Genomic DNA, 27,467 nt, shown 5'->3' on the forward strand with positions numbered 1-27,467 from the left:
CAAACAGTAGTGTATGGAATGCCGATGCGATGTGCGACTGCATGAGCGCTGACTTCCCCGTGCATACCCGAACTCGCAACAGTCTCCATTTCTTCCTGAACTGTCTCAGCAGCATTACGCCTTTGTGCTTGGTCGGCCACTATGGGGTCTATCGTCTAAACCACACGTGGCTTCGAACTTTGAAATCATTCTTGCCACAGCTGCATTTGTCAACGGACCTTCACCCATTCAAATCCCCTTCCTATGGCAATAGGATCTTAACACTGAACTAGCACATACCCCATTCCAATAATACAGCTTCACTAAAAGCACCTTTTCAGGTAACGTCAACATGCTGCGACTGCTGGCGCATCTGATTCTCTCTCTCATTACAGCTCCTTTTATACATGACTGTCATGCGCAACCACTGACCTTTTTTTTTTTTTTTTTTTTTTTTTGTTCTAATGTCATTCCAAGCATGTATGTCAATTTTTACCTCTCTATCTACATTATTTTGTGGTTTATTAAGTTTTCAAATTTACACTGACTTTTTGATCACTCGGTACATTTGGGAGGGAGCAGTGACAATTTCAGCTTTACTGAAGGGGACTATTCCAAATTATATTCTGACAGTAATGTGAGTTGAGCTTTCCCTTTTGCGTAACTACAAAACAAAACAATGTAAGGAGGCAGCGTGTCAGCAACCTATCATGATATTGTGAGTACTTTTTTGAGATTACAACTGTTAAAATGAAACTTCCTGGCAGATGAAAACTGCATGCCAGAACGAGACTTGAACTCAGGACCTTGCCTTTCGCGGGCAAGTGCTCTACCATCTGAGCTACCCAAGCATGACTCATGCCCCATCCTCACAGGTTTACTTCCGCCAGTACCTCATCTCCTACCTTCCAAGTACCTCATCTCCTACCTTGGTCTGCCACACTATTTCAATCTGACAGGAAGCTTTATATCAGGCACACTCCGCTGCAGAGTGAAAATTTCATTCTGGAAACTGTTAAGATACTGACAAATTATACTGTTGCTTGTTGTAGAACTAATTAATAATGCTAATATTTAACAACAGAAACAAAAACTGTCAATTTTCAGCAATTTGCAAAAATTTTCATTTCTATTGTGAAGTTTAACAAATACCTGTAGAAATTTCAGCATATTAGATACTAAATAGCTTGTTTCAGTATTCTGGCGTTATGTATTACAAACTGTTGTCGCTGTTGTGGTTGTGGTTGTGGTCTTCAATCTGAAGACTGGTTTGACACAGCTCTCCATGCTACTCTATCCTGTACAAGCCTCTTCATGTCTAAAGAACTACCACATTGTACATCCTTCGGAATCTGCTCACTGTATTCATCTCTTGGTCTCCATCTATGATTTTTACCTCCACACTTCCCCCCTACACTTAATTGATGATCCCTTGATGTCTCAGAATGTGTCCTATCAACTGATCCCTTTTTTTTAGTCAAGATGTGCCACAAGCTTCTTATCTCCCCAATTCTGTTCGGTATCTCCTCATTAGTTATGTGATCTACCCATCTGAAGTTCAGCATCCTTCTGGAGCACCACATTTCAAAAGCTTCTATTCTCTTCTTGTCTACACTGTTTATCATCCATGTTTCACTTCCATACATGGCTATTCTTGAGACAAATACCTTTAGAAAGGACTTCCTAACTATTAAATCTACATTCAATGTTAAATTTCTCTTCTTCATAAACACTTTTCTTGTCGTTGCCAGCCTACATTTTATATCCTCTCTACTTCAGCCACCATCAGTTATTTTGCGGCCTAAATAGCAAAACTCATCTACTACTTTTAGCATCTCATTTTTTAATTTAATTCCCTCAATGTCACCTTATTTAATTTGACACCTGATTTAATTTGACTACATTCCATTATACTTTTTTTTTGCTTTTGTTGATTTTCATCTAATATCCTCCTTTCAAGACAATGCCCATGACATTCAACAGCTCTTCCAAGTCCTTTGCTGTCTCTGACAGGATTACAATGCCATCGGCAAACTTCAAAGCTTTTATTTCTTTTCCCTGAACTTTAATTCCTACTCCAAATTTTTCTTTGGTTTCCTTTATTGTTTGCTCAATGTACAGTTTGAATAACATTGAGGATAAGCTTCACTCCCTTCTCAATCACTGCTTCCCTTTTATGGTTCTTAGCTCATAACTGCTGTCTGGTTTCTGTACAAGTTGTAAACAGTCTTTCGCTCCCTGTATTTTACCCATGCTACTTTCAGAATTTCAAAGAGTATTCCAGCCAATACTGTCAAAAGCTTTCTCTAAGTCTACAAATGCCATAAATGTAGTTAAGCTATGTTCTAAGGGAAGTCACAGGGTCAGTATTGCCTTTCATGTTCCTACATATCTCCACAATCCAAACTGACCTTCCCTGAGGTCAGCTTCTACCAGCTTTTCCATATAGAATTCATATTAGTATTTTGCAACCATGAGTTATCAAACTGATAGTTCAGTAATATTCACACCTGTCAGCATCTGCTTTCTTTGGTGGTGGCATTATTTCATTTTTCTTTATGTCGGAGGGAATTTTGCCCATCTCACACATCTTGCACACTAAAAGGAATAGCTTTGTCATGGCTGGCTCTCCCAAACATATCAGTAGTTCCGATAGAATGTCATATTACAAATAGGAACTGTAAATAAATTTACACATACCAATATGACCTGCATGTTATTGACGCTTTTGTCTCTATTGCTACAGAATGCGAGTACAACCCCATGAGCTGCATTCAGCAACATTTTCATCTACGTGCCTGAACTGTTAATAACAGCCTAATTCTCCTTCTGTTTTGATCCACATATGGAGCAAGGATATAATCATCTAAATCTACATCTACAGACATACTCCCCATGCCACTATATAATGCATGGGGGACGGTACCCATACCACTACCACTAATTTCCATTCTTGTCCCACTCACAAATAGAGTGAAGGAAAAGAAGTGTCTATATGCCTCCATATGAGCCATAATTTCTGTCCATACGAGCCCTAATTTCTGTTACCTTATCTTTGTGGTCATTACACGCACTATATGTTGGTAGTAGTAGAATCGTTCTATAGTCAACCTCAAATACTGGTTCTCTAAATTTTCTCAATAGTGTCCCCCCCCCCCCCCCCAAAAAAAAAAACCTCCTCACTCCAGGGTTCCTATTGGAGTTCTCTGAGCATCTCCATAATACTTGCATGTTGTTCAAATCTACCAGTATGAACCGACATGGTAGGGATCCCAAACATTTGACCAGTACTCAAGAATGGATCGCACTAGTGGTGTATAAGTGGCCTCCTTTACAGATGAACCCCACTTTCCAAAAATTTTCCCAATAAACTAAAAGTCGACCATTTGCCTTCCTAACCATAATCTTGACATGCTTGCTCCATTTCATATCGCCTTGCAGTGTTATGCCCAGACATTTAAAGGATGTGACTGTGACAAGTAGGACACTATTAATGTTGCATCTGAACATTAAGGGCTTGTTTTTCTACTCATACATTTTAACTGATGTTATTCGACACTTAGAGCTAGCTGCCATACATCCCACCAACTAGAAATTTTGTCTATGTCATCTTGTATCCTTCTACAGTCACTCAATTTAGACACCTTCCCATATACCATATCATCATCAGCTCATCTGAGTGCCAGATCATTTAAGTATGTAGAAAATAATGCCACACACTCCCCAGGGGCACTCCTGACAATACCCTGGTCTCTGATGAGCACTCACCATTGAGGACAGTATAATGGGTTCTATAACTTTAGAAATTTTTGAGCTATTCTCATATATGGGAACACACTCTATATGCTCATCTCTTCATTAACAGTATGCAGTGGAGCACTATGCTTTCCAGAAATCTAGAAATATGGAATTTGCCTGTTGCCCTTCATCCATAATTTGCAGTATATCATGCGAGAAAAGGGCAAGCTGAGTTTTGCAAGGGCAATGCTTTCCAAGACCTTGCCGATTTGATGACATAAGCTTCTCAGTCTCAAGGATATTATTACATTTATACTGAGAATATGTTCAAAAATTGTGTAGTAAACTGATTTTAAGGATATTGGTCTGTAATTTTGCGGGTCTTTTCTTTTATCCTTCTTGTATGTGAGAGTCACCAGTGCATTTTTCGAGTCACTGATCGAGAGATTCACAAATAAAGCAAGCTAAGTAAGGGGCCAATGCCATAGAGTACTCTTTGAAATGCTGAATTGGGTTTCCACCTGGACCTGGTGAATTATCTGTTTTCAACTCTTTCAGTTGTTTTTCTACACCAGGGATACTTATTACCATGTTGTCCATGTGGGCGTCTGATGGCCATTGCCTGAACACTTCTGTGCACACTGTAATAAGGCTTACATACAGGAGCAATACATAGTAAGATGTAGTACATTACTGGATTCCTAACTTAAAACTATTTCTTGAAATTTTGCGTAGGTTTTCACACTGCAGTGGTTATCTATCGTCAATTATCTGCCAGTTAAGCTTTTCCAGCATCTCTGTGAGGCTCTCCTATGTGTCAAACAAATCTGTAACCATTTGTGCTGTCCTTTGCTGTACATGTTCAAATATCACTTTTATCAGTCCTATATGGAACTTGAGGAATATTATAGGATGGGTCGTGTAAGTGTTTTGTAGGCAATAACCTTTGTAGACTGGCTTCATTTTCTCAGTACCATACAAAGGAACTGAAGTATGCCATCTGCTACACATACAACTAAACCTATGTGATCATTCCATTTCATATCCATACAAACTGTTAAATGCAGATATTTGTACAAGCTGACTGATTCCAACTGTCTCACTGGTATTGTAGTCATATGGCACTACGTTTTTTCATTCTGTGAGGTGCCCAATTTTGCTTTTCTGAACATTTAAAGCAAGTGGCCCCACTTTGAAATCTTATGAAGATATGACTAAATATTTGGGCAGAATGTTTCAAACAGCATTTCATTATACATGGTGATTCTTATTAACATTTAAAGACTCCCAAATTGTCATAGATGATGCTGAGACAAGTAATTTAATATAAGACACATGGGGCTGCATATGTCGGGAAACACACCAAAAGTGGATGAGAAATGTTAGACATGTGACATCATCATCAGATGACAAACTTCACTACATGTGCATGTGCAGCAGTTGGACTTAAAGGGATGATTGAGTGGTGCAATACATGCATTTGGACAAATGGTACAAATTTTAAACAGCTTTTGTAAATGTGGTCTGTTGTAAACACTGAAGTTACAAAATTATTGTCCTCAGTGCAACCAATGAAAAATGTTCTTGTTTTGTGTTTCTTTCGTATTGTTCTTTCTTTTTTTTTTTGTTTACAGACATTATTTCATAAGGAAACATAGGTCATTTACTGGTAACAATGCAATTCGGAAGTTTACACTCATTTGCTTGTAACACAATACGGTAGGTTTTTGTTGTACTGTACTTTGCAATAAACCAGCAGAGACAGCTATGCTGGTAAATAAAATAATAAATCTTACTTCAATGCGAACACACAGTTATCTAACTTTTAAAAAAAAATTAAAAAAAAATTGCTGTCAGGCACAAGACTTAAATCCTGTGACCCATGCGCTATAGTCGTGCATGTGGGTCAGGGAGCCAGACCAACATGAATACTTCACTACCGTTGAGATGATCAGGTGTGACAGACCAACAGGCTCAACCACTGCACATGCAGCGACTTATGTTGTCTGCTGACATCACATGATCAACATTTATCATTCACTCTCAGGGTACTTCCTGACCCCATATGCCCCTTATGTCTTATATTAAACTACTTGTTTCAGCATCAGCCACGTCGCTTCAGAGGCTTATAAACATTAATAAGAATCACTCTGCAGGAAACTGCATCATCTGTAAAAAGTCTGCCAGGTCACTAATGTAGACCATCAACGAAAAAAGTCTCAATAGAACACATCTGTTCATTATTCTCCATCCAAGACAACATGCCACATCCCTACCAAGAATCGTCAATCTATTCACAAACTTCACTCTGTACCCCATATGGTCGTACGATTCATAATTAGCCTAGGTGTGGTACTGAGTCAAATGCTTCTTTTGGAAGTCAAGAAATACTGTATCCACATGACTGTCTTGTTCCACAGCTTTCAGGGTGTCATTTGAGAAAAGTGTAAGTTGGGTTTTGCATGATTAATGTTTTCAGAATCAATGCTGGGTGTCATGGAGGTGGTCTTTTGTTTGAAATACATCATTATATTTCAACAGATGCACGTCAAAGACAATGGTTGGCACTCCTGTTAACCTTCTTGTAGAGACTTGTAACCTGTACTTTCTTCCCATTATAATGGTGCACAACTAAGAGGGCACCTGTGTGATGTGTTCTTAACAAAAAGTGTGGCATTACTAGCGAGCACTCTGCCTCTGTCCTATGCCACACTCTCTGGTGCTAGCTACCCTGGTACTGGCAATACTGAGTAGTGCAAACCATGGCATTGTTTCTGCTTCTGCCCCTACTTATCTCTGAAAATTGTTGCTGTTACTTCTTAAAATATGATGCTTAACTAGCCTTGATCACTGACAACAGCATCCTTCTTGTCATCAAAGAAGAGAGTATCTATTCTCTATTAGTTGGTGAAAACCTTGCAAGGACAAATAGTTTGTAGCTGGTTCTTGGCACACTACACCACTTTCCTATTCAAAGCTGTGCAATACTACAAAAAATATTATTTGGTGATGACTGTATTTCCTCATTTACTTACTAACAGGCAATTATTACTTAAAATACTACCTACCAGAACATAGAAGCAATGCCACTGCCACCGCGTGTCACCCAGCACTTGTAATGCATGTGTGGTGGCCTCTCGTCCTCCTCCTTTCGCCCACCCCGCTCCCCCTGTGTGGTTCAGTGGCTGGCTGCAGCCGCGGGCAGCCCGAGCTGCATGTGTCATTGCTGCTGCGACTGCTGAGAGTCCTCCGAGCTGCACTCCAGCTTGAGGTCTGCACCACTCGGCACACCCCCTCTGCTTCCTCGATACGCTCCCCCGTGACAGCTCTCCATTTCACCGTCCGCATCCTCATCATCTTCGTCTTCTTCCTGGCTGCTGCCTCCATCACTTTCTTCACTACTCAAAGCACCTGAACTCATCAGCGACGAATCTGTAGCAAAATATCATTGCTTAGTCACCACTCTGAGCTCCACAATGTTCATTTATAGTTGTTATGTTTTTAGCATTAAAAACTAAAATGTTAATGGCAAAACATTAACACAAAAATATCTGAAGCTGGTATCAGAACGATTTAATCCCTTTTCGTGAATAAGCTAAATGGACATTCAAAGGAAAAACACCTGGAGTTAAAGTAAATGGAATTTCCATTCACTGCATAAAACTTGCAGATGATACAGCCTTAACAGCTGCTAATGAAAAACGGATGCAGATTATATTTCCTAAATTTGCAACAAAAGTGAAATGATTCAGACTCAAAATTAATAATAAAACAAAATTACCATAGTACAAGAAAAATTGGAAGAAATACAGTAGAAAAAGTTGAGAATTGTTTTTATTTAGGTACCTTACCTACAGAATATACAGACGAAGCTCAGAAATCAAAAAAAGAATTGCAACAACTTGTTGTTGTTGTGGTCTTCAGTCCTGAGACTGGTTTGATGCATGCAACAACTTACTGTGCTTTTTATGAAGGAAGACAACTAGTAGTGAACAAGTTGTCTGACGTAGAAAAGAACAATTTATCGAGACATTCATCTGGAGTGCGCCCCTATATGGCAGGGGGTACTGAACACTGTTGAAGAGAGACACAAAGCACTTAAAACTGTTGGAAATATTACTCAAGAGAAGGCTGGTGAGGACTAGCTGGACAGAAGAATGAAGATGTTCTGAAAATGATCAATGGGCAGAGAAACATCATGTCTCCTATATAAAAAACAACAACAACAACTCGTACTTTTGCATTTTTGTGTGAAATGAAAATAAATGTTAATTGTATACAATCTGGGACTATCAGTTACTGAATGTGTGCTGTTATGTACAGCACATCACCTTACGCACTTATGCATGTGACAGATTATTTCCAGATGCTACAGTAAGCAAAGGGAGGAGAACTCCATGTCTGTCAATATAATGAGGGACAGAAACTTATGCTAAGTAATGCGGGAGAATCATGTGGTGTATCACGAATTGTCCTAGCAATTTGTTGCCAAAAGACAATGGGCATGACTACATGGTGGATTATTTGGTCTGACATCTGCATTTTTGTGATGGGGATTTCCCTTGAAAGAATGATTACCTATTATCTTACTTTTTTTCAGTATACTTGTTTGCGCACAGTATTATTCTCATCTACTGTTTTGACACATGGTTTCCAAAAATTTGAATTACTGATCACGTTTCACATTTCTACTTTTCATATTTTTTTTTGTAGTTCTTTTTGCTTTTATTACAAATTGGTATGAAGTCTCATGTAACTAGATCTAGTATTAGGTACTAATATTAATCCAATGCAACAATCCCACATCTAAAGAGTTTCAATGTCTCTGTAGTGCACATATCTAATATGTACATGGTATTTATGCTTCAACTGCTAACTATATAAAAATACCACAATTGATAACTTACCTGTATGCACAGTGCCATTAGACTCCGTGAGCTGTGGTTGCAGAGATGCAATATTATCAGGCCAGAAACGTTGGGCAGCTGCTTGTTTACTAGCTCCTGTACTTCCTCCACTTTTGGCCTTACGATGGCTTGCACCTCCACTGACACCACTATCACCCCCACCAGGGGCAGAAGCATCAAGCATTGGCTGAAGAATACGTCTCCGAGCATTTATAAACCAGTTGTTCACTTGGAGCAGTGTAAGGTTGGTTTGTGCAGCTATTTGACGCTTCTCATCTTCAGTGGGGTAGGGGTGCTGCAGGCAAAAATAATGATACATCACTCACTGTGTGTGTTTTTCCTCCTCCTCCTCCTCTTCTCCTCCACTCTCTCCCTTTAATTAAATAATGTTATCGAGATACTGCTTTCATATTTCTAAAACTTATTCATTCACTCAGTCCTTTCTATTCACTGTTCATTTTCTTATTATAATGGTGCACCACAAACATTCACAATATACACATAAACACTATGTGAAACTGGACACAAAATCAGGGATTTTCTGATAATGTACTTACAACTAAGTGCTGAAAGAGCCATGACCTCATGACACTTGTCGCATGCTTTGGCAAAACACCGCGTTTCTGTTTTTTCTTGCCCAGGTAGTCATCTTCATCATCCACTGAGCCAGGGGTAGTTGGTGCGGGAGATAGCTGACCTGCAGTGTCAAGGGAGAAAAAATGAAGAAACAATAACAGCTGCTTGCAAGTCATTACAAATTAACTAGTGTATATAGGAGCTTGATAAGAATAGTACTGGTAGTATGAATCGTTATATCACATAGAAAAAAATATGAAATGAGAGAGAGAAAGAGAGAGAGAGAGAGAGAGAGAGAGAGAGTGAAACAAGGTGTCGAAGAGGAGAAGATGCAGTTTAGCAACTATGGTTTAGATTATACCACAATACTGTAAAAGGTAAAAAGTTGAGTAGTTCAGAAGAATTCTCCTTCTTAATAAAACTGCATAAAATCACAAGTGATGACTTCATGGTTTACTCCAATCAAGAATGAGTGTTATACTGCTCAGAACATTTCAGTACTTTTTCAGTACACTCTTACTTCTTTCACTCACTCAGTAACGTACATATGTCCCCAGTTTCAACTTCTGCTCATGTCAACATATTTGTATTTAACTGATTGAAGAGGAGAGCTTAAATAGCTCTGAAATCAAAATGATACTTAACCTACGAGAACAGAGGAGTGTGTGGGGAGAGAGGAGGGAAAGATTCTTTCACAAGTAGTACCATGTCACTATTCCTTGTATTATTTATCACCCACTAATAGATTTCTTGGACAGAATAAAAATTCAGAGATCTCAGAATGCCAGTTGATGACATGAGACAGTAAACTCCTACCACGCATCTGACAATACAATTTAATACTACTTCATGATATGATGTACTTTAGTGTACTTTAGCAAGTAATAAATCTGTGAATTCATAAATGCCCTCCAGCTAGTTTAACCCAGTATCTTCAAGGACCTTTGCATCAACATTTTGGATGGAGATAGTTTGTCCCCAATTTTACTGGAAAGTACTGTTACTTTGAAGCACAGAATTTGTAACAGCTATCACCAGACAAGGGTTGTTCTTCCAAAAGCACTATACCTGTCCAATGTGCTGAAATGCATTTACCACTACCATTGAATTTTGGAATTGTTAGTATGATAAATTCACATGCCCAACCCCAAATATATTCACCCACTACTATAAATATTTTGACAATATTCACTGGATGAACATCTGTGTACTTAATCTAAACATGAATCCAGATAACTGCCTTTCACTGGCCAGCTGTCTCAGCACTGTAACATGCAGACTCAAAGCTCTGAACCTTCTAAGTTCCACAAATTCTCATATTTTGTTATAGAATTAACATTACTTGGAGTACTGATATAGCATGGAATTTGACATATCTATGGATTCAGCAATGTACTGAGATGACATGATCTTGCATCCACAAGACACTCTTTAAGTGCTTGTTGTACAGCAACACATGAAAGCCTCTACATACTTTGGAAGTTACAATGTTTCGAGTAAGCACAGAAAGTACAATTGGTAGCCAGAGGTAGGTGAATGGTTTTGCCAGTCAGTAGTGCATACTGGTACAGATGATTACTTCAGAATAACTCCACCAAGAGTAAACATATGCCATATCACTATTCATAGGATTAATTGAAACCATGATGAAAATGAGCACATTCAGAACTGAAAACTTCCCAATGCTAACCCTTACTTCAGCTGTAACATTACATATTAACTTGTTGGAGCACTGTCAGATGAAATGACTCATACTGTAGCTCTATGCAAGCATTCTAGGTCAAGCAGATCACTTGTATGTACAAGGTATCTGGTTAGACCATTATCTTGCATGCTTTTCTTTTTTTAATCTAGCTGTTGATCAATTATTCTCTTGATCAAAATTTCAGATTTTCTGTGTTCCTCCTTTCTTACTAGTTCTTTATTACAGACAGCTGAAACAGGTTCTCTCTTAATTTTTCTTGTCATTTTATCAACATCTATGATACAAAGAAGAAGCAATGGCTCCATAGCCCTGCATTATGATTTGAGAAAAATATCACAGTTCCCAAATTACTCTACATAACTTACATTAATATGACTGCCACTGCCACCACCATTATTAACAAGACCACCACCACAAAACACTATAACTGAAATGCCCTATATTTAGCACAATGTATCACAGACAATAAGTAATAACAGGGTTAGCCTCTTGCATACTACATTAATTCCCACTCTCAGAATCTACTTGAGTAATTTTTAGGATGACCTCACCTTTTCAACTTACAAATAAAATAGTCTCTTTTTCCCCAAACATACTATATACACTGATATGACAAAAGTCATGGGGTAGCAATATGCACATGCACAGATGTGGCAGTATGCATACAAAAGGTATAAAAGGGCAGTGCATTGGCAGAGATGTCATTTGTACTCAGGTCATTCATGTGAAAATGTTTCCGACGTAATTATGGCTTCACAATGGGAACTAACAGACTTTGAATGCAGAATGATAGTTGGTGCCAGACACATGGGACTTTGCATTTTGAAAATCATTAGGGAATTAAATATTCCAAGATACACAGTGTCAAGAGTGTGATGAGAATATCAAATTTCAGGCATTACCTCTCACCACTTAACTACCGTGAGGAGCGGTGTTTGTGTACCGTTGTCAGTGCTAAAAGATAAGAATGGTGTGTGAAATAACCAAAGAAATCCATGTAGGATGTATGACAAATGTATTCTTTAGGACAGTGCAGCCAGATATGGAGTTAATTGGCTAGCATCCAAATATGGAGTTAATTGGCTATGGCAGGAGATGAGTGCCTTTGCTAACAGCACATCATCGCCTGCAGTACGTCTCCTGGGCTTGTGACCATATCAGTTGTATGCCAGATGAACAAAAAACTGTGGCCTGATCAGATGCGTCCTGATTTCAGTTGATAAGAACTGATGGTAGTGTTCGAGTGTGGCACAGATGCCATGAAGTCATGCACCCAAGTTGTCAACGAGTCTCTCCGCAAGCTGGTACTGGTTCCATAATTGTGTGGTCTGTGTTTACATGGAATGGACTGGATCCCAGTTCCCAAACAAAGATGGAATTTTTATGGATGACAATGTGTCATGTCACCAGGTCACAGTTGTTTGCGATTGATTTGAAGAACATTCTGGACAATTCAAGAGAATGATTTGGCCACCCGATTGCCCAACATGAACCCCACTTAACATTTATGGGACATAATCGGGAGGTCGGTTTCTGCACAAAATTCTGTGCTGGCAACACTTTGCAATTATGGACAGCTACAGCAGCAGCATGGCTCAATATTTCTGCAGGGAACTTCCAACAACTTGAGTCCATGCCGTGTTGAAAATGTTGCTCTGTCCCACCCAAAAGGAAGTCTGACACAATATTAGGAGGTATACCATGACTTTTGTCACATCAGTGTATAGCTGGGGTTGGTAACGATGTCAATTGTGTATGAGCTACTGAAGACTGTTCTGTAAATTATTTTGACAACAAATACAAGATATGATCAACTGAACTACTGTGCATCATTTCTCTCCATCATGAGAACTTGCAGCACAACCATCTATACAGAATCTCTCCACCTTTGCAAATGATAGACTAACAAAATGCCAATCTTTTGTCTCACTATGAAAGAATTCTTTGCCAGATAGAAAGCTTTTCTTGCTTTATCATCAATCAGTTCTGTGTAGTTCAGCTAACAGTCACAGTGTCACAGCAGCTGTTCAGCAGATCATGGTCAGAAGTTGAAAGTAAACAGAGCTGTGTTAACATTTCCTGTTCGCTCCTCCCCTCTTTAAACCAACAAGTTAACTGTCGCTAATGGGCACCAGTTCAGATGCATAATTACAGTTGAGAAAAAAAATAAAATATCTAACCTTGGAGAAGACTGGCATCAGACGGAGGTGGACACGGGTTGGCGCCAATCTGAGACAGTGGCGTGCTACCGTGGACAACACCCGGTGACAGTGGTGGACCTTGCGAAGGGGGAACTGCAACAGCAGAAGTGGGAGGCAAGTGCACCGGAGCAGCGACGAGCCCCTGAGGCGTGTGTACCATCTGGTAAGCCAGCTGCGCAGCTGCTGCTGCGGCTGCTGCCGCCGCGGCACTCGCCTGTTGATGGGCCGGAACGGGGACCGGGCCCGTCGCTGCACCACCGCCACCAGCCACGACGTGCTGCGGGTGCTGAGGCATCAGCACTGTCCCGGCGGCAGCGGCAGCTGCGAGCTGAACGCCCCCTGCAGAGGACACCACCTGTCAAACACGTACCAACGCGGTGACTCGTGGGGGTGCAGTCCACTGGTGACGATTACGGTTCCTCCACTAATGGGTTACAGACCCTGAAGGTAGCACACATCATTAACTACAAGTAAAACTGTTGTTTACCATCTCGTATGCGACTGGCCACAGTGAATAAAGGTGGGTCTCTGCAGTAATCAACATATAAAGCACTAAACATTTGCGATAATGAGGGACTATACTGATTTAAAGGGTGGCTCAAAAAAACGTTCACAAAACGACTTGGCACATCAGGCATACAACAAGGATCAGTAATCACATAGGAGCCAGGGATCACAAAGGCCATCTGGGACTACTAAATAGCATTGCATTTATTTAGACACATATTACAAATGGACACCCACTAGAGGAGAAGCACAAAGTTTTGTCCAGATGCTTCGAGACATGCCAGACATCAGTGGTGCACTGAATGGCACACCCTCTCAAAGATATCTGATGTATCTCAAAGACATCCTGCTGCCACAACAATCCTGCCCACTACATCATATGATGATGTAATGGGTGTTCATACGTAAAACCCTTCAGATATCACCACAGGAAAAAATCAATTGGAGACAGATTGGGTGGTTGTGGTGGTCATGCAACTGGCCCACCATTACCAATCCAGCAGCCAGGAAAGGTAGCCTGCAGATGTGCCCTCACTTGTCTGCTGAAATGCTGGGGGTTCTATAGTGCTGAAATAGAATGTGATGACAAATAGGCATGGGAACATCATTCAGCATGTCCAGCAGAACCTCTCCCAGGAATAAGAGATACATGCATCCACCACGTTGGTCCAGGAGAATATACAGTCCAATTAAACACGATGATTCAGCCCACACGTGGCCATAGCACATTCTTGTGGTGTTTGCGATCCCTGATTCTGGGTGATTAATGATCCTTGTTGTACGCCTGATGTGCAATATCAGTCTGTAAATGTTTTTTTAAAATCACCCTGTACAACCACGTGTATTAGAAAAACAAAAAGTGCAAAATAATTAACTAATGTGAGGAAGAAGAAATGAAACGTTTAGTACAGCAGCATACTCACTGCACCACAAAACTCGAAGGAAAAGGATGTGAGGGCTTTTTAAACTTCTCTTTAACAATTAGATCTTTTTAAGCAGAGAATTTAGTCAGTTCAGTAGGGATGACAGAGGAATCTGGACACAACCTGATGAAGGAAAGATTGCAATATTTGCCAGATTTGATTTACAAAACCTTCTGGAGATCTAAATCAGGATGACTGTTTCTGATGTCAACTGCTCCTGAGAAGGGGACCAGAGTCTTAATTCTGTGTCATATCATTCAGCATAAGAGAAAGTATCAGAAGTGCCCAAAACATGTGAAACAAGATAACAGTGAATAAACACTCATCACAGCCATCCAGTTCAGAAACACCCTTGAAACTGCAGAACAGATCAGGAATTGGACAATCTTTTCCCTAGCACCTAAGAAAGAACAGCTCTGTAAAATTCCTGCATTGTTGTTTGGGTAAAGGCCTGACTTTGACTTTTGATTTAAGAAATACCTTTCACTGACAAGACAATTTGACAAAGATCTTAAAATGTCCCTGTACTTCGAAGTGAGGAATACAGCAAACTTCTTTTTTTATATATATATATATATATATATATATATATATATATATATATATATATATATATATATATATATATTTTTTTTTTTTTTTTTAAGGAAAAGAAGAAAAGGAGGGTACAGTGGGAGAGAAGCACCTTAAGAGTTAAACTGGCTTACCATAATACTACAAAAATTAAAATGTACACACTAATTAAAATATTATTCATTAAAAATCATGTTTGCTACGATTGCTTGTAAATATTTTTATTGATCAACGGTTTCAACAGATCTGTGCTGTCATCATCGGATCCTGTAACATTTAACAGAACTTCATTATCTTTACAGACTTGCAAGCCACATAATAGTGTTGCATCACTTTACAGTAAAAAGTAGCAAGGAACATCAGCGCGTCAAACATTGTGGTGTTAGGTGAATGAATGGGCTACGACATCAGCAAAATGTAATTATGTGTTTTATATTTGTGGTATTTTATGTCTGAAATGCTGATTTTCCTTGTTGCTTTTATCTGTAAAGTGACACAATGTCACTATGTGGCTTGCAAGTTGGTGAAGATCATTAACTTCTGTTAATACGTTTCAAGATCCAATAACGACAGCACAGATCTGTCAAAACTGGTAATCAATAAAACGGTTTACAAGCTATTTAGGCAAAACTGATTTTTTTAAAGAATAATATAACAATCCAGTTCACCACAAACAGTTGACACAATGTCAAACGCAAGTATAACTAATTCAAATGCCATACTAACCATAAAAACAGAAAAAATGTGGTATAACAGTAGAACTGGATTGTAAATACATCTAGCAGCTGAACAGTCAAAAATTCAACCTTACACACAATCAAAGTTGCTACTGATTTTAACAGTACTAGTATTAGTGTATGCAGCACAGCAGTTTGACTGTAGTTATGGACCCAGCAGCATCTGTTACATACCTGGAGAGGATGTGGGGATGGAGGGTAAGGCGCGCTGCCCCCAGCAGCAGGGCTGTTGGAGTTTGAGCTACTGCTATGGCTGCCACTGTGGCTCCCACTGTGGTTATTGCTGTCATAACTGGCGTAGTCTGACCTCAACAGGTTCTCACTCTGCATCTTGCCCTTGAGGCACGTAATATAGCGGTTGCAAAAGTCCTTGCACAACTCTTGCACCTTCTCCAATTCTAAGAGATGGATGCGTAACACCTGTATTGCCTTAATCATCTGAAAAAGAAACAGATATTGATTTTACTACATATAAACACTGTGCTAATAAGAAATGTCGCACAGAGGACTTTTCATTTTATTTCTACACTGAAAAGCTGTAGACAGAGTTCAAGTAAGTTTGTAAAATTCCCACTATCACTCTTACACTGCAGTGGTCCACATCACATTATTGCCAAGTCACATTCTATGCACATCATAATGAACCAGTAAATCAGCCATACTACTCCATCACTGAACTACTTATAAAATGTCACATTTAGTACTTACAAGGCCATCCACCTCTGGGTCGTTGAGAAGGAAGGGTTTGCGGTCCCGTTCTTGGTGCTGTACAAAGGCTTGGATATCCATATTAAAGCTTTCTGAATTGGGACACTCAGCTGACTGAGTTGCCTGTTCACAGCGCTCAAACAGCAAGGCCAGGAGAGGAAACAGCGGATGCCTTTAAAAGTAGAAAGTTTGGCCTTATTAACACTAATTTTATTGAGCCAGTGCATACAATGTTATATCCATCGTGCTTCTCTGAACAGCTTTCAAAAAAAAAAAAAAAAAACACACACATATACAAAAACACATACAGGTGCACGTGTGCGACTCTCTGGATAGCCATATTGTGCCGATTGAACACAAATTATATTGAAAAAAACTGACACACATTTTGCACCAATTGATTCTGCATATGTAATTGCTATTAAAATGAAATCTTTCACTATATGCTAGATTGTGTACTGCAAGCCGGATAGGAAGAAAATTAAAACAATACACTTGAGCACGATTTGGACATAAATCTCTAGCTCTCTTGGCCATTGGTTAACAATTAGAGCTCTGCATTGTGCCACACTGTGCAAAACAAATGTCCACTGTTCTATTACATGTTTCTTACTACCCTAAGCTTCAGTGCAGTTTCCTACTCTGATGACTGACTGGCATAGCAATAAGATACAAAGCAGTCAATGCCTTTACCGCAACAGAGCGTTGATCTCCACATGAAATAATTCGCTCAGCAAAAGAAAATTTGGTCTTGTTAACAACAAAACTAATTTGCCATGTAAACACCAATTACTTGATTGTAAGCATCATTCCCCCTTCTCTCTTAACCTCCTCCTCCCCTCCTCTCCCAAGCTGCTCTGTAATAGTAATCAATTGCAACAACAAGCGTTATGATACACTTCAGACACACACAGCTACGAAATGCAAGGCTGAATTTGAAATGGTGGCTCAATATCCCCATAGGGTTGCACCTTGCTCAGTCTGTTTTCATGCCCAGTAGCTAAATTTGCTACAAAAATAGTTTTTACTTGTGATCCTTTAGTCTAAATTGTCTGAGCACTGGCAAATTATGTTGATTTAAATAAAAATACAAGTGGAAATAACATAAGATATTAATAAAATGATAAAAAGGGTTGTATTCTTTAGAATAACTGATGTGGGTGACACCAAAGCTTTTCTCACTGAAAAAACTTATGATTTACTCAGCACACAAATAATCTAACAGTGGTCCTACAAATACACATTTCAGCATAAATAAAGTAACAATAGTAAGTAATAACAATAATAGTAAAATTCAGTAAAGATTGTGTGACTGCAATTTAGATTAATCAGATATAAATTAAACATCAATGATTCATGAAAAAAAAAAAAAAAGTCCCATTCGGTTAAACTAGTCACAAGTTATTTACTAACTCTGGTACTCAACATATCAAAACTTCTGTAATCATGAGTAGATTCAAACAGACTAACCAGTAATATTTTCAAAATGCAGCCACAATAAATCAAAGTTCAAACACTCCCTAAAAATTAAAATTTTAACTGGTTGACAGATCCTGAGCTCCACTCAGCGCAAAATTTTTCTGAGCACAAATGAGTTTTGAAGTATTCTTGTGGCCACTTGCCACCCAAAATCTATCACTTTACAAGGTCTAACCACCTATCTCCAACATACACATTACCTCCACAATTGTCCAGAGTATAATGACAAGGAGTGCCCTTATGTGCATGCTTATAAGCCCTGAATTTGTCTTCCAGTTCTTATAATGAACACAAAAATACATAAAATGGACCTCCATTTAAAGTTCACACATTTCACAAATTCAAAATAAATGTAAATGAAGTGTTTTTCTCTTCCATTCTCGTTTAAGACCATATACAATGGTCTATGTCTAATAGTTCATGCACAATCAATTAAATTAGTGCCTGTGCGTTTCTTTTTCCTTTTTTTTTTTTTTTAAATGGAGCAATGTCTATTGACATTAACAAACTGATAGTAGGGTTAAGTTGGAACGTCAGTGGTGTTTGTTGCAGGATTCTAGTGTGAGTTGTTTATGAGATACTGTATTTTAAAAAAGTTCCCACACCGACACTTGCACAATGCTTTTGGTAGCACACACTAAAGAACAACACAAGTGCATACACTAGCTATGTGGATTCTGACCAGTAACGAGACTACCACAGCCTGAGGGATCTTTCCAGAATGAGATTTTCACTGTGCAGAGTGAAAATCTCATTCTGGAAATATGCCTCAGGCTGTGGCTAAGCCATGTCTCCGCAGTATCCATTCTTCCAGGAGTGCTAGTTCTGCAAGATTCGCAGGAGAGCTTCTGTGAAGTTTGGAAAGTAGGGGACGAGGTACTGGCGGAAGTAAAGTTGTGAAGACGGGGCGTGTGTCGTGCTTGGGTAGCTCAGATGGTAGAGCACTTGCCCGTGAAAGGCAAAGGTCCTGAGTTCGAGTCTTGGTCCCACTCACAGTTTTAATCTGCCAGGAAGTTTCAGGTTGATAAATAATTGTTGACATGGTTGATGTCTGTTGGGATATCTTGCCACATACATCACACAATAATGAACTGCATATTTCCTACACACCCCATACACCACAAGCATGTCAGCTTTTATTGCATTGGTAAATCCCTTCACCCACTCACGAACTATCGCTTGGACTGTCACACACTAAGTAGCAATGAGCTCAAGGAACACACAAACACACTGTACGCAAATGTAACAACATCATACCTAGCAACTACTCAGGTTGAATGGCACAAACAAATGTCGATGTGGAACTTTTAAAAAAACGCTATCTCATACTCAATGCACACTAAAATCTTCCAACAAACACCACAGGCATTCCAGTTTACCCTACTTTCAGTTTGTTAATGTCAATACGCATTGTTACATTTAAAAAAAGTGTACGTTTGCACAAAAAAGACACTGTCTACATATTACTACAGTCTGTTGATTGGCTAACAATACAAGCCCTTGACTAAGAACCCATTCTTTGAAAACCACACAACAATAACAGTTTCCATTTCCGCAATATCTGCAGTGCACGTTTTAGGTGGTTCAGCCTCTATGTACAAACGACCTACCTATGGCCCCCTGTACCAGGAGTTTTGTTGTATGCTGATGATTTCAGAGCACAAATCATTCCGCTGTGCGCTCTATCTGCAACAGCATTGAAGCACTATGCCTCGTCGACGTGTCTATCATCATCGTCGCCACCGCATGCCAGTTTACAAACACATAATTCGCTTGGAAAATAAACTTTGAGGAAATGGCACTGCACGATCTGTGATTCTTAATGGACCTATTTTTTTTCGTGGATATCGAGTTAATTTTTCACTCGATGTTGCGACTGGAGCAGCTGGCATTGGGTGGTTTACACTTGCAATTGTCCGCTGTGAGAACGCATCGCTACCTGGACTAGAATCTTTTGCCGACCGAGATGTCATCGCCTACAAGACCTGGCACTGTGGAATCAACCCAAAGACGCAAAGTAGACCTAGTTTTGTTTATAGTAATATGCCTTTTACTCTGTATACCCGTTCTTGTAGGAAAGTTTCTAATGATGAGAAAATACTTGTATGGTTGAAAGGACTTGGTGTACTTGCTGAAAATGTAACAGTAACTGGTGATATTACTTTGCATTATAATTATTAATAAAGTGTTTTCCTTGACTCCTGTAACCGTGGACTTTGAATCGATGGAAAACACACACATTAATGCTCTTTAAGATGTATCAAGATACTACAGTACAATCCTGCTTAAACCAAATCCCTCCAAGACACAAGTATGTGCTTTCCATTTGGCTGCTCAGAAATTAAATGTGATCTCGTCAGAGATTAAAGTGGAGCTATGTAATAATCTAAAGTACCTACGAACACACTTGACAGATTTCTTACATATGTGAAGTTCTGCATGAAAAACAAGTTGAAAGTTGCCACTATGTACAATCTACTTAAAAAGTTGGCTGGTTCACAGTGGGGTAGTCAAGTCAAACCAATTCAGACTTCTGCAGTGACATTGTGTTATTTCACTGCAGAGTATGCATGTTATGTTTGATGTACTCAAATCACACCAAACAGGTGGATGTAGCCATTAACGCCACATGCAGTCTTATACCAGGCTGTTTAAAATCTACTCCAACTGTGTGACTTTGCCACCTGGCAGGAATAGCTCCAGCCTATGTTCGAAGAGAAACAGGTGCGAACAACGAAAGGAAGAACATGGAGCAGGAGGTAACTCAACTATTATATGGTCATGAAATGCACATGCAAAGACTGAAATCCAGGAGGAGCTTTCTCAGAAAAATCAGATGTACTCATAGTCACAGACCAAATAGCCTCATTACAACTGCGGAAAGTGAAAGATCCCTCTTCCCCATGGTTGGAAAAATCTGAAACTCTGCTACCTGGAAGGGACAAGGGAAGGCTATGACATTGAATTCTTTGAATAAACTGGGATCAGGAGTGGGCAGATCCAATGCCAATGTGGCAAGATGGAGCTATGGCAAAGAAGACAATGTCAAGTGCGACTGTGGAGAACATCAGACAGTTAACATATTCTTCAGAGCCAACTGCGTCTACCTCCTGCATGGAAGATGACATACTTCAAGCTTTGGAGAACACACTAGAAGTAGCCAGGCTTTGGTCAAATTTTATGTAATATACTGTTTGGTAACTGTGTACACGTGTACGCTTTTGACACAATACTACTACTACTGTTACTACTACTGCCACCACAACTTATAATAATAATAATAATAATAATAGTAAAATATTTCGATTGCTACTTACTGTAAAGATGATATACTGAGTTGCAGACATGCACAGTGGAAATACTATTACTCATTTAGCGCTTTCGGTCAAAGCCTTCCTCAGAAAAATCTCTCTCTCTCTCTCTCTCTCTCTCTCTCTCTCTCTCTCACACACACACACACACACACACACACACACACACACACAGATATATATATATATATATATATATATATATATATATATATATATATAAAACAAAGATGAGGTGACTTACCGAACAAAAGCGCTGGCAGGTCGATAGACACACAAACAAACACAAACATACACACAAAATTCTAGCTTTCGCAACCAACGGTTGCCTCGTCAGGAAAGAGGGAAGGAGAGGGAAAGATGAAAGGATTTGGGTTTTAAGGGAGAGGGTAAGGGGTCATTCCAATCCCGGGAGTGGAAAGACTTACCTTAGGGGGAAAAAAGGATAGGTATACACTCGCACACACACACATATCCATCCACACATACAGACACAAGCAGACACACACACACATATATATATATATATATATATATATTCACCGTAGCAAGCAGACCTCAGTCAGAGCTGCCAGAGATGGTAATCATGTGTGCACAAGGTGTGCTTGGTTGTGTGAATGAATGAGTGTGTGTGTTTCATTTTCTTTTTTGAAGAAGGCTTTGGCCAAAAGCTAAATGTATGAGTCTTTTCATTGTGCCTGTCTGCAACTCACCATGCCATCTTTGCAGTGAGTAGCAAGCAGTCTTTTTGCTTATAGAGTTGATATTCCAACCTGTTTCATAAAATATTTTGTTTTACAAATAAACATATGAATTAACTATAAATAAATAAACTCAATGTAACCTATCACTAAACTTCAATTTCTCAGCTACCACATAATTTTTGTGAGAGTTTTGTAATAGAATTTTAAATTCACACTGTTTACCATCATAGGGTCCTAGTGGTGTCTTACACCCATTTCAATGAGATCCTGGCACTAAGTGCAACAAGTTTGGTTGAAATTGCCCCGTACTTTCCACAGCTATCGTGGACTGTACACCCACACACAGATTCATCCATTTTCTTATACACGGTTAGTCATAAATGATGAAAACTATTCTGAGGGCTGCATACTACTGTGGGCAACATGTCAAGAACAATTTTTGTTTTTCACATGAACTTATTTGTTTACAAAATAACGGAAAACTTTAACCATTTAACGAGATAATGAAGGCCCTCAATATGTAGAGACCTTACCCTCCCACTCATATGTCACATGACACACCAAAATCATGATCTGAATTAGCCAGTTCTGTAAAGACACAGGGAAAATTGCACTTCTGTGTTCATTTTATCGCTCTTTCCTCCAAGGTTTTGCAGGCATATAGGGCTACTCAAAAGTTCCCTTCACATTCCAAGATTTTATTAAATTTAGTTGTTCCGTTTACTGAAATAGCTACAAAGGATTCCACTTTCTTAGCATAATGTATGACACAATGCACAAAATATTTTTCCTTATTTACGTATCACCCTGTATGTACACTGCTGGACAATAAAACTACAACAGCAAGATGGCGGCGTGTAACAAAAAAACAATTTGGTACAAACTGGACTACACGCTTCGATACGCAAACAGTCACCATTTGGGAGAGCTGTACAGGGTAAAAATTGTAGGGGAAGACAAAGATTGGAATACATCCGAGAAATAATTGAGGGTGAAGTTTCAGCTGCTACTCTGAGATGAAGAAGATGGCACAATAGAGGAATCGTGGTGGGCCACATGACACCATGATGAAGCAACCTCCCTCTAGACCCTCCAAACCACCCGAGTCTCCCCTCCCGCCGCCCTAAAAACGAACAAATTTAATTACGTGTTCTTCCAAATAGATGTTTTACTTACAATAACAAAAATTATGTTATCTGCTGTCCTTCTTGATGTCACCCAGAATAACAAAGTGATTTATTGTTCATTTTGTCTTCTCGACAAACTACAAGGGTCACTCCAATAGAAATGCACACAATTTTTTTTTTAATCCATCTTTTATTCTACATGTTTGAAAGTTTTACAGTGTGTAGATACATCCTTTAGGAACAATATTTTCATTTCTACACATAATTTCTATCCCTCTCAACAGCCTTACGCCATCTTGGAACCAGCACCTGTATACCTGCATGGTAAAATTCTGGACCAATCTCTTGACTGGCATGTGGCCGTGCATTGTCGTGCAACAGCAAAACATCCTGCTTTTGCCGATGTGGCCGAACACAACTCAGTCGACCTTGAAGTTTCTTCAGTGTCATCACATATGCATCAGAATTTATGGTCGGAATCGAAAAACACCGAAGCCATAACTTTTCCAGCAGAAGGTGAGGTTTAGAATTTTTTTTTTTCCTTGGGTGAATTTGCATGGTGCCACTCCATTGATTGCCTCTTCGTCTCTGGTGAAAAATAATGGAGCCATGTTTCATCACCTGTCCAATTCTTCCAAGAAATTGATCTCCGCCATTCTCGTAAAGTTCCAAAAGTTCGCTGCACACCGTTTCTCTTGTTTCTTTGTGAACCACTGTCAACATCCTGGGAACCCATCTTACACAAACCATTTTTAACGCCATCACTTTCAGTATTCTGCAAACACTTCCTTCCCCTGTCCCAACGTAGCGTGACAATTCGTTCACTGCTGGCCGAAGTGGCCGAGCGGTTCTAGGCGCTCAGTCTGGAACCGCGCGACCGCTACAGTCGCAGGTTCGAATCCTGCTTCGGGCATGGATGTGTGTGATGTCCTTAGGTTAGTTAGGTTTAAGTCGTTCTAAGTTCTAGGGGACTGATGACCACAGCAGTTAAGTCCCATAGTGCTCAGAGCCATTTGAACCAGCCAATTCGTTCACTGTGATGCGTCTGTCAGCAGTCATCAATTCGTTAACTCTCTGCACATTGTCTGGAATGCGTGCAGTATGAGACCTACCGCTGCGAGGACAATCCTCAATATTGCCGTGCCTGCTTTCATTACGTAACCTGCTTGCCCACCGACTAACTGAGCTGCGATCGACAGCAGCATCTCCATACACCTTCTTCAACCTTTTGTGGATGTTTCCCACTGTCTCGTTCTCACAGCACAGGAATTCAATGATAGCACGTTGCTTCTGACGAACGTCAAGTGTATAGCAGCCATCTTGAAGACATGCTGTGACGGTGCCACTCACGGGGACAGGTTGAATTAAGTTTGAAAACAAGCGGGAAGGATGTATCTACACACTGTAAAACTTTCACACATGCAGAATGAAAATGTATTTTTACAAAAATAGTGTGCAATTCTTTTGGAGTGGCAGCCGTATTTAATGATTAGACTGGCTAAAATCAAGTGTATAGGCGTCAGATGTACGGTTTGCCGGGTACTGACTTGTAGACGGAGCGCTTGTCCGCCTCGAACTGCGCCTGGTCGGGCGGGCCGAAGCCCGCGGGCGCGCCGCCTCCTCCGCCGCCGCCGCCCCCGCCAGCCGCGGCGCCGCCCCCGGCCGCAGTCTGCTGCTCGGCGCCGCCCCCAGCCTGTGTCATGGCGACGCCTCCACCGCTCTCCGTCTGCTCATAGCCCGGCGTCACCATCGCGCTGCCCTCTTGCATCTCCCGCGACACTCATGCGCACGTCTGCACAAACAACACACAAAAACCTAGAAATTACACCCAGATCTAGTAAAAATAGTTTCGACTTAAGTCTACAGCCGCAAAGCGCTGAAACATTCGTTTTAAACAGAAAAAAAGCACTGAAGAAATCCAAAGGGCCGGCCGCGGTGGTCTAGCGGTTCTAGGCGCTCAGTCCGGCGCCGCACGACTGCTACGGTCGCAGGTTCGAATCCTGCCTCGGGCATGGATGTGTGTGATGTCCTTAGGTTAGTTAGGTTTAAGTAGTTCTGAGTTCTAGAGGACTGATGACCGTAGATGTTACGTCCCATAGTGCTCAGAGCCATTTGAACCATTTTTTGAAATCCAAAGGAGAAAACGAAAGATTCAAATTACACTGAAGAAAGAACATACAGACTATGTGCAAATAAGGAAATCGAAAAGCGAGGACTGTTCGAAAGTAGGGAACAATCGGTTGCGAAATGGAAATCGCAGAGAAAATCAAAACTGTTTGATCTGCAACAGTTAGCTAAACCTTGCAGCTACTTCTCTAGGCCGCCCCGACTTAGACATCTGTCGTCGCGTTATACCAACTTTCCAATACCCTCGTCACAGAACGCTTTCCGACAATTTCTTACGCTGGACTGTTCTCCAAAATGTAAAATGGATCAGTGCAGTAAAAGAAGGCCTGAAAAAAGTAGCGGTAACACAATACGATACAGAAGACAGTAAAAAAAATTTTAGCACAAAATTCACGACAGGTCAGTTCAAAAATGGCTTTGAGCACTATGGGACTTGCCATCTGAGGTCATCAGTCCCCTAGAACTTAGAACTACTTAAACCCAACTAACCTAAGGACATCACACAAATCCATGCCCGAGGCAAGATTCGAACCTGCGACCGTAGCAGCAGCGCGGTTCCGGACTGAAGCGCCTAGAACAGCTCGGCCACCGCGGCCGGCCAGGTCAGTTGACGTGGGAAAAGAAAGGCTAGACCAACTTAGTGAACTGAACTTGAAAAAAGACCGCCATCTGGTATTAACTGATGTTTTTTTCACACGATCCGGCCGAAGTGGCCGTGCGGTTCTAGGCGCTGCAGTCTGGAACCGCGAGACCTCTACAGTCGCAGGTTCGAATCCTGCCTCGGGCATGGATGTGTGTGATGTCCTTAGGTTAGTTAGGTTTAAGTAGTTCTAAGTTCTAGGGGACTAATGACCTCAGAAGTTGAGTCCCATAGTGCTCAGAGCCATTTGAACCATTTTCACAGGATCTGTTTCGCTTCGTTAAAGCAGCATCTTCAGGCTACGTGTACTTTCTGCCTGGACTCCAACTAAGCTGTGAACTTTTGTCGGTTTTTGGCGCCCCTAGTTATAGTTGACTGTAGATTCGACCCCTGACGCCCTCTAGGCCTACTGGAAGTCTTGTTTTTCAGAGTTTACACTGATATTCCGTGGAACATACATTTTTTTCGACTCTGGTAGCGGAGAGATACTAATAAATCAGGTGCCGGACTCCGTCTTGTTTAATTAAAAACTCCGTCCCGTTTATTGGCGTCCAGCTAGTAAACGTAACAGTGTAACTCACAGGCCCTGAAGAAGAAGACTGGCTGGTCGTCGATTTATTGTGCGTGCAATGTAAACAACAAGTCGGCTGTGCATTCAGAAGCACACCACTAATCAATCACACCGAGAAAACTTGAGAGAACACTTGAATATGATAGCCAGTGGAACATTTTAACTGATTAAAGTTTCTAGCAGTGTGTATGAGAGAAGAGGTAAGATGGATGGAGTAATGAGCGACCCTTATATATAAAGGGTGATTCACCTGTCCCTATCGATGGGTTTAATGCAACCTGCAACACCATCAAAAATCATGTGACAAATTTTCGTATTCTCTCGCTCACTACAAGCAAACTAATCGTTCAACAGAAAAAATTAACAGGACCTATTTGTAGGAAATTTAATCTAGTCACATTTCTATACTGGTGTAAGATTTCACTTGAAAATGGCTCTGAGCACTATGGGACTTAACTTCTGAGGTCACCAGTCCCCTAGAACTTAGAACTACTTAAACCTAACTAACCTAAGGACATCACACACTTCCATGCCCGAGGCAGGATTAGGACCTGCGACCGTAGCGGTCGCGCGGTTCCAGACTGTAGCGCCTAGAACCGCTCGGCCACCCCGGCCGGCAGATTTCACTTGAGGCCACAGTTTTCGAGTCATTCAAGAAAAACTCGTTTAGAGGCCAGTTTTGTTTGTTTATTTATTTGTTGTTTTTTTTAATACTTTGAAAACTCCAGCCTCTGGCGAAAATGTACAACGGTACAAAATTTAACCACTTTAAATTCCCAACAAAAAGATCCCATTCATCTTTTGTGTAGGACTAACAGTTTGTGTGTAGCGAGCGAGAGAATATGAAAATGATGCACGTGGTTTTTGGAGGCACTGCGGGTTAGATTAAACCCATCGATAAAGCTGAATCACCCTGTATACAATTTAGACTCAATTTATGCGGCTTGATCATGA

At 40.3% G+C, this 27,467-nt stretch overlaps 1 protein-coding gene across 3 annotated transcripts in view; it reads right to left on the bottom strand.

The window, feature by feature from the left end:
• LOC124545307 (homeobox protein PKNOX1-like) overlaps window positions 1-27,467 on the bottom strand; it is a 723,840-nt gene that overhangs the window by 13,194 nt on the left and 683,179 nt on the right. For all 3 annotated transcript variants that reach the window (XM_047124209.1, XM_047124207.1, XM_047124208.1), the window contains exons 4-10: window positions 24,723-24,967; window positions 16,555-16,726; window positions 16,021-16,284; window positions 13,086-13,461; window positions 9,182-9,321; window positions 8,625-8,919; window positions 6,786-7,149 (exon numbers count right to left, since the gene is read on the bottom strand). In XM_047124209.1, coding sequence (XP_046980165.1) covers window positions 6,938-7,149; window positions 8,625-8,919; window positions 9,182-9,321; window positions 13,086-13,461; window positions 16,021-16,284; window positions 16,555-16,726; window positions 24,723-24,943 — 1,680 coding nt within the window. In that variant the 5' untranslated portion in view covers window positions 24,944-24,967 and the 3' untranslated portion in view covers window positions 6,786-6,937. The remainder of the gene's footprint in view (window positions 1-6,785; window positions 7,150-8,624; window positions 8,920-9,181; window positions 9,322-13,085; window positions 13,462-16,020; window positions 16,285-16,554; window positions 16,727-24,722; window positions 24,968-27,467) is intronic.

This window comes from Schistocerca americana, chromosome 8 (genome assembly GCF_021461395.2).
Source record: "Schistocerca americana isolate TAMUIC-IGC-003095 chromosome 8, iqSchAmer2.1, whole genome shotgun sequence".
Classification (NCBI taxonomy): Eukaryota; Metazoa; Arthropoda; class Insecta; order Orthoptera; family Acrididae; genus Schistocerca; species Schistocerca americana.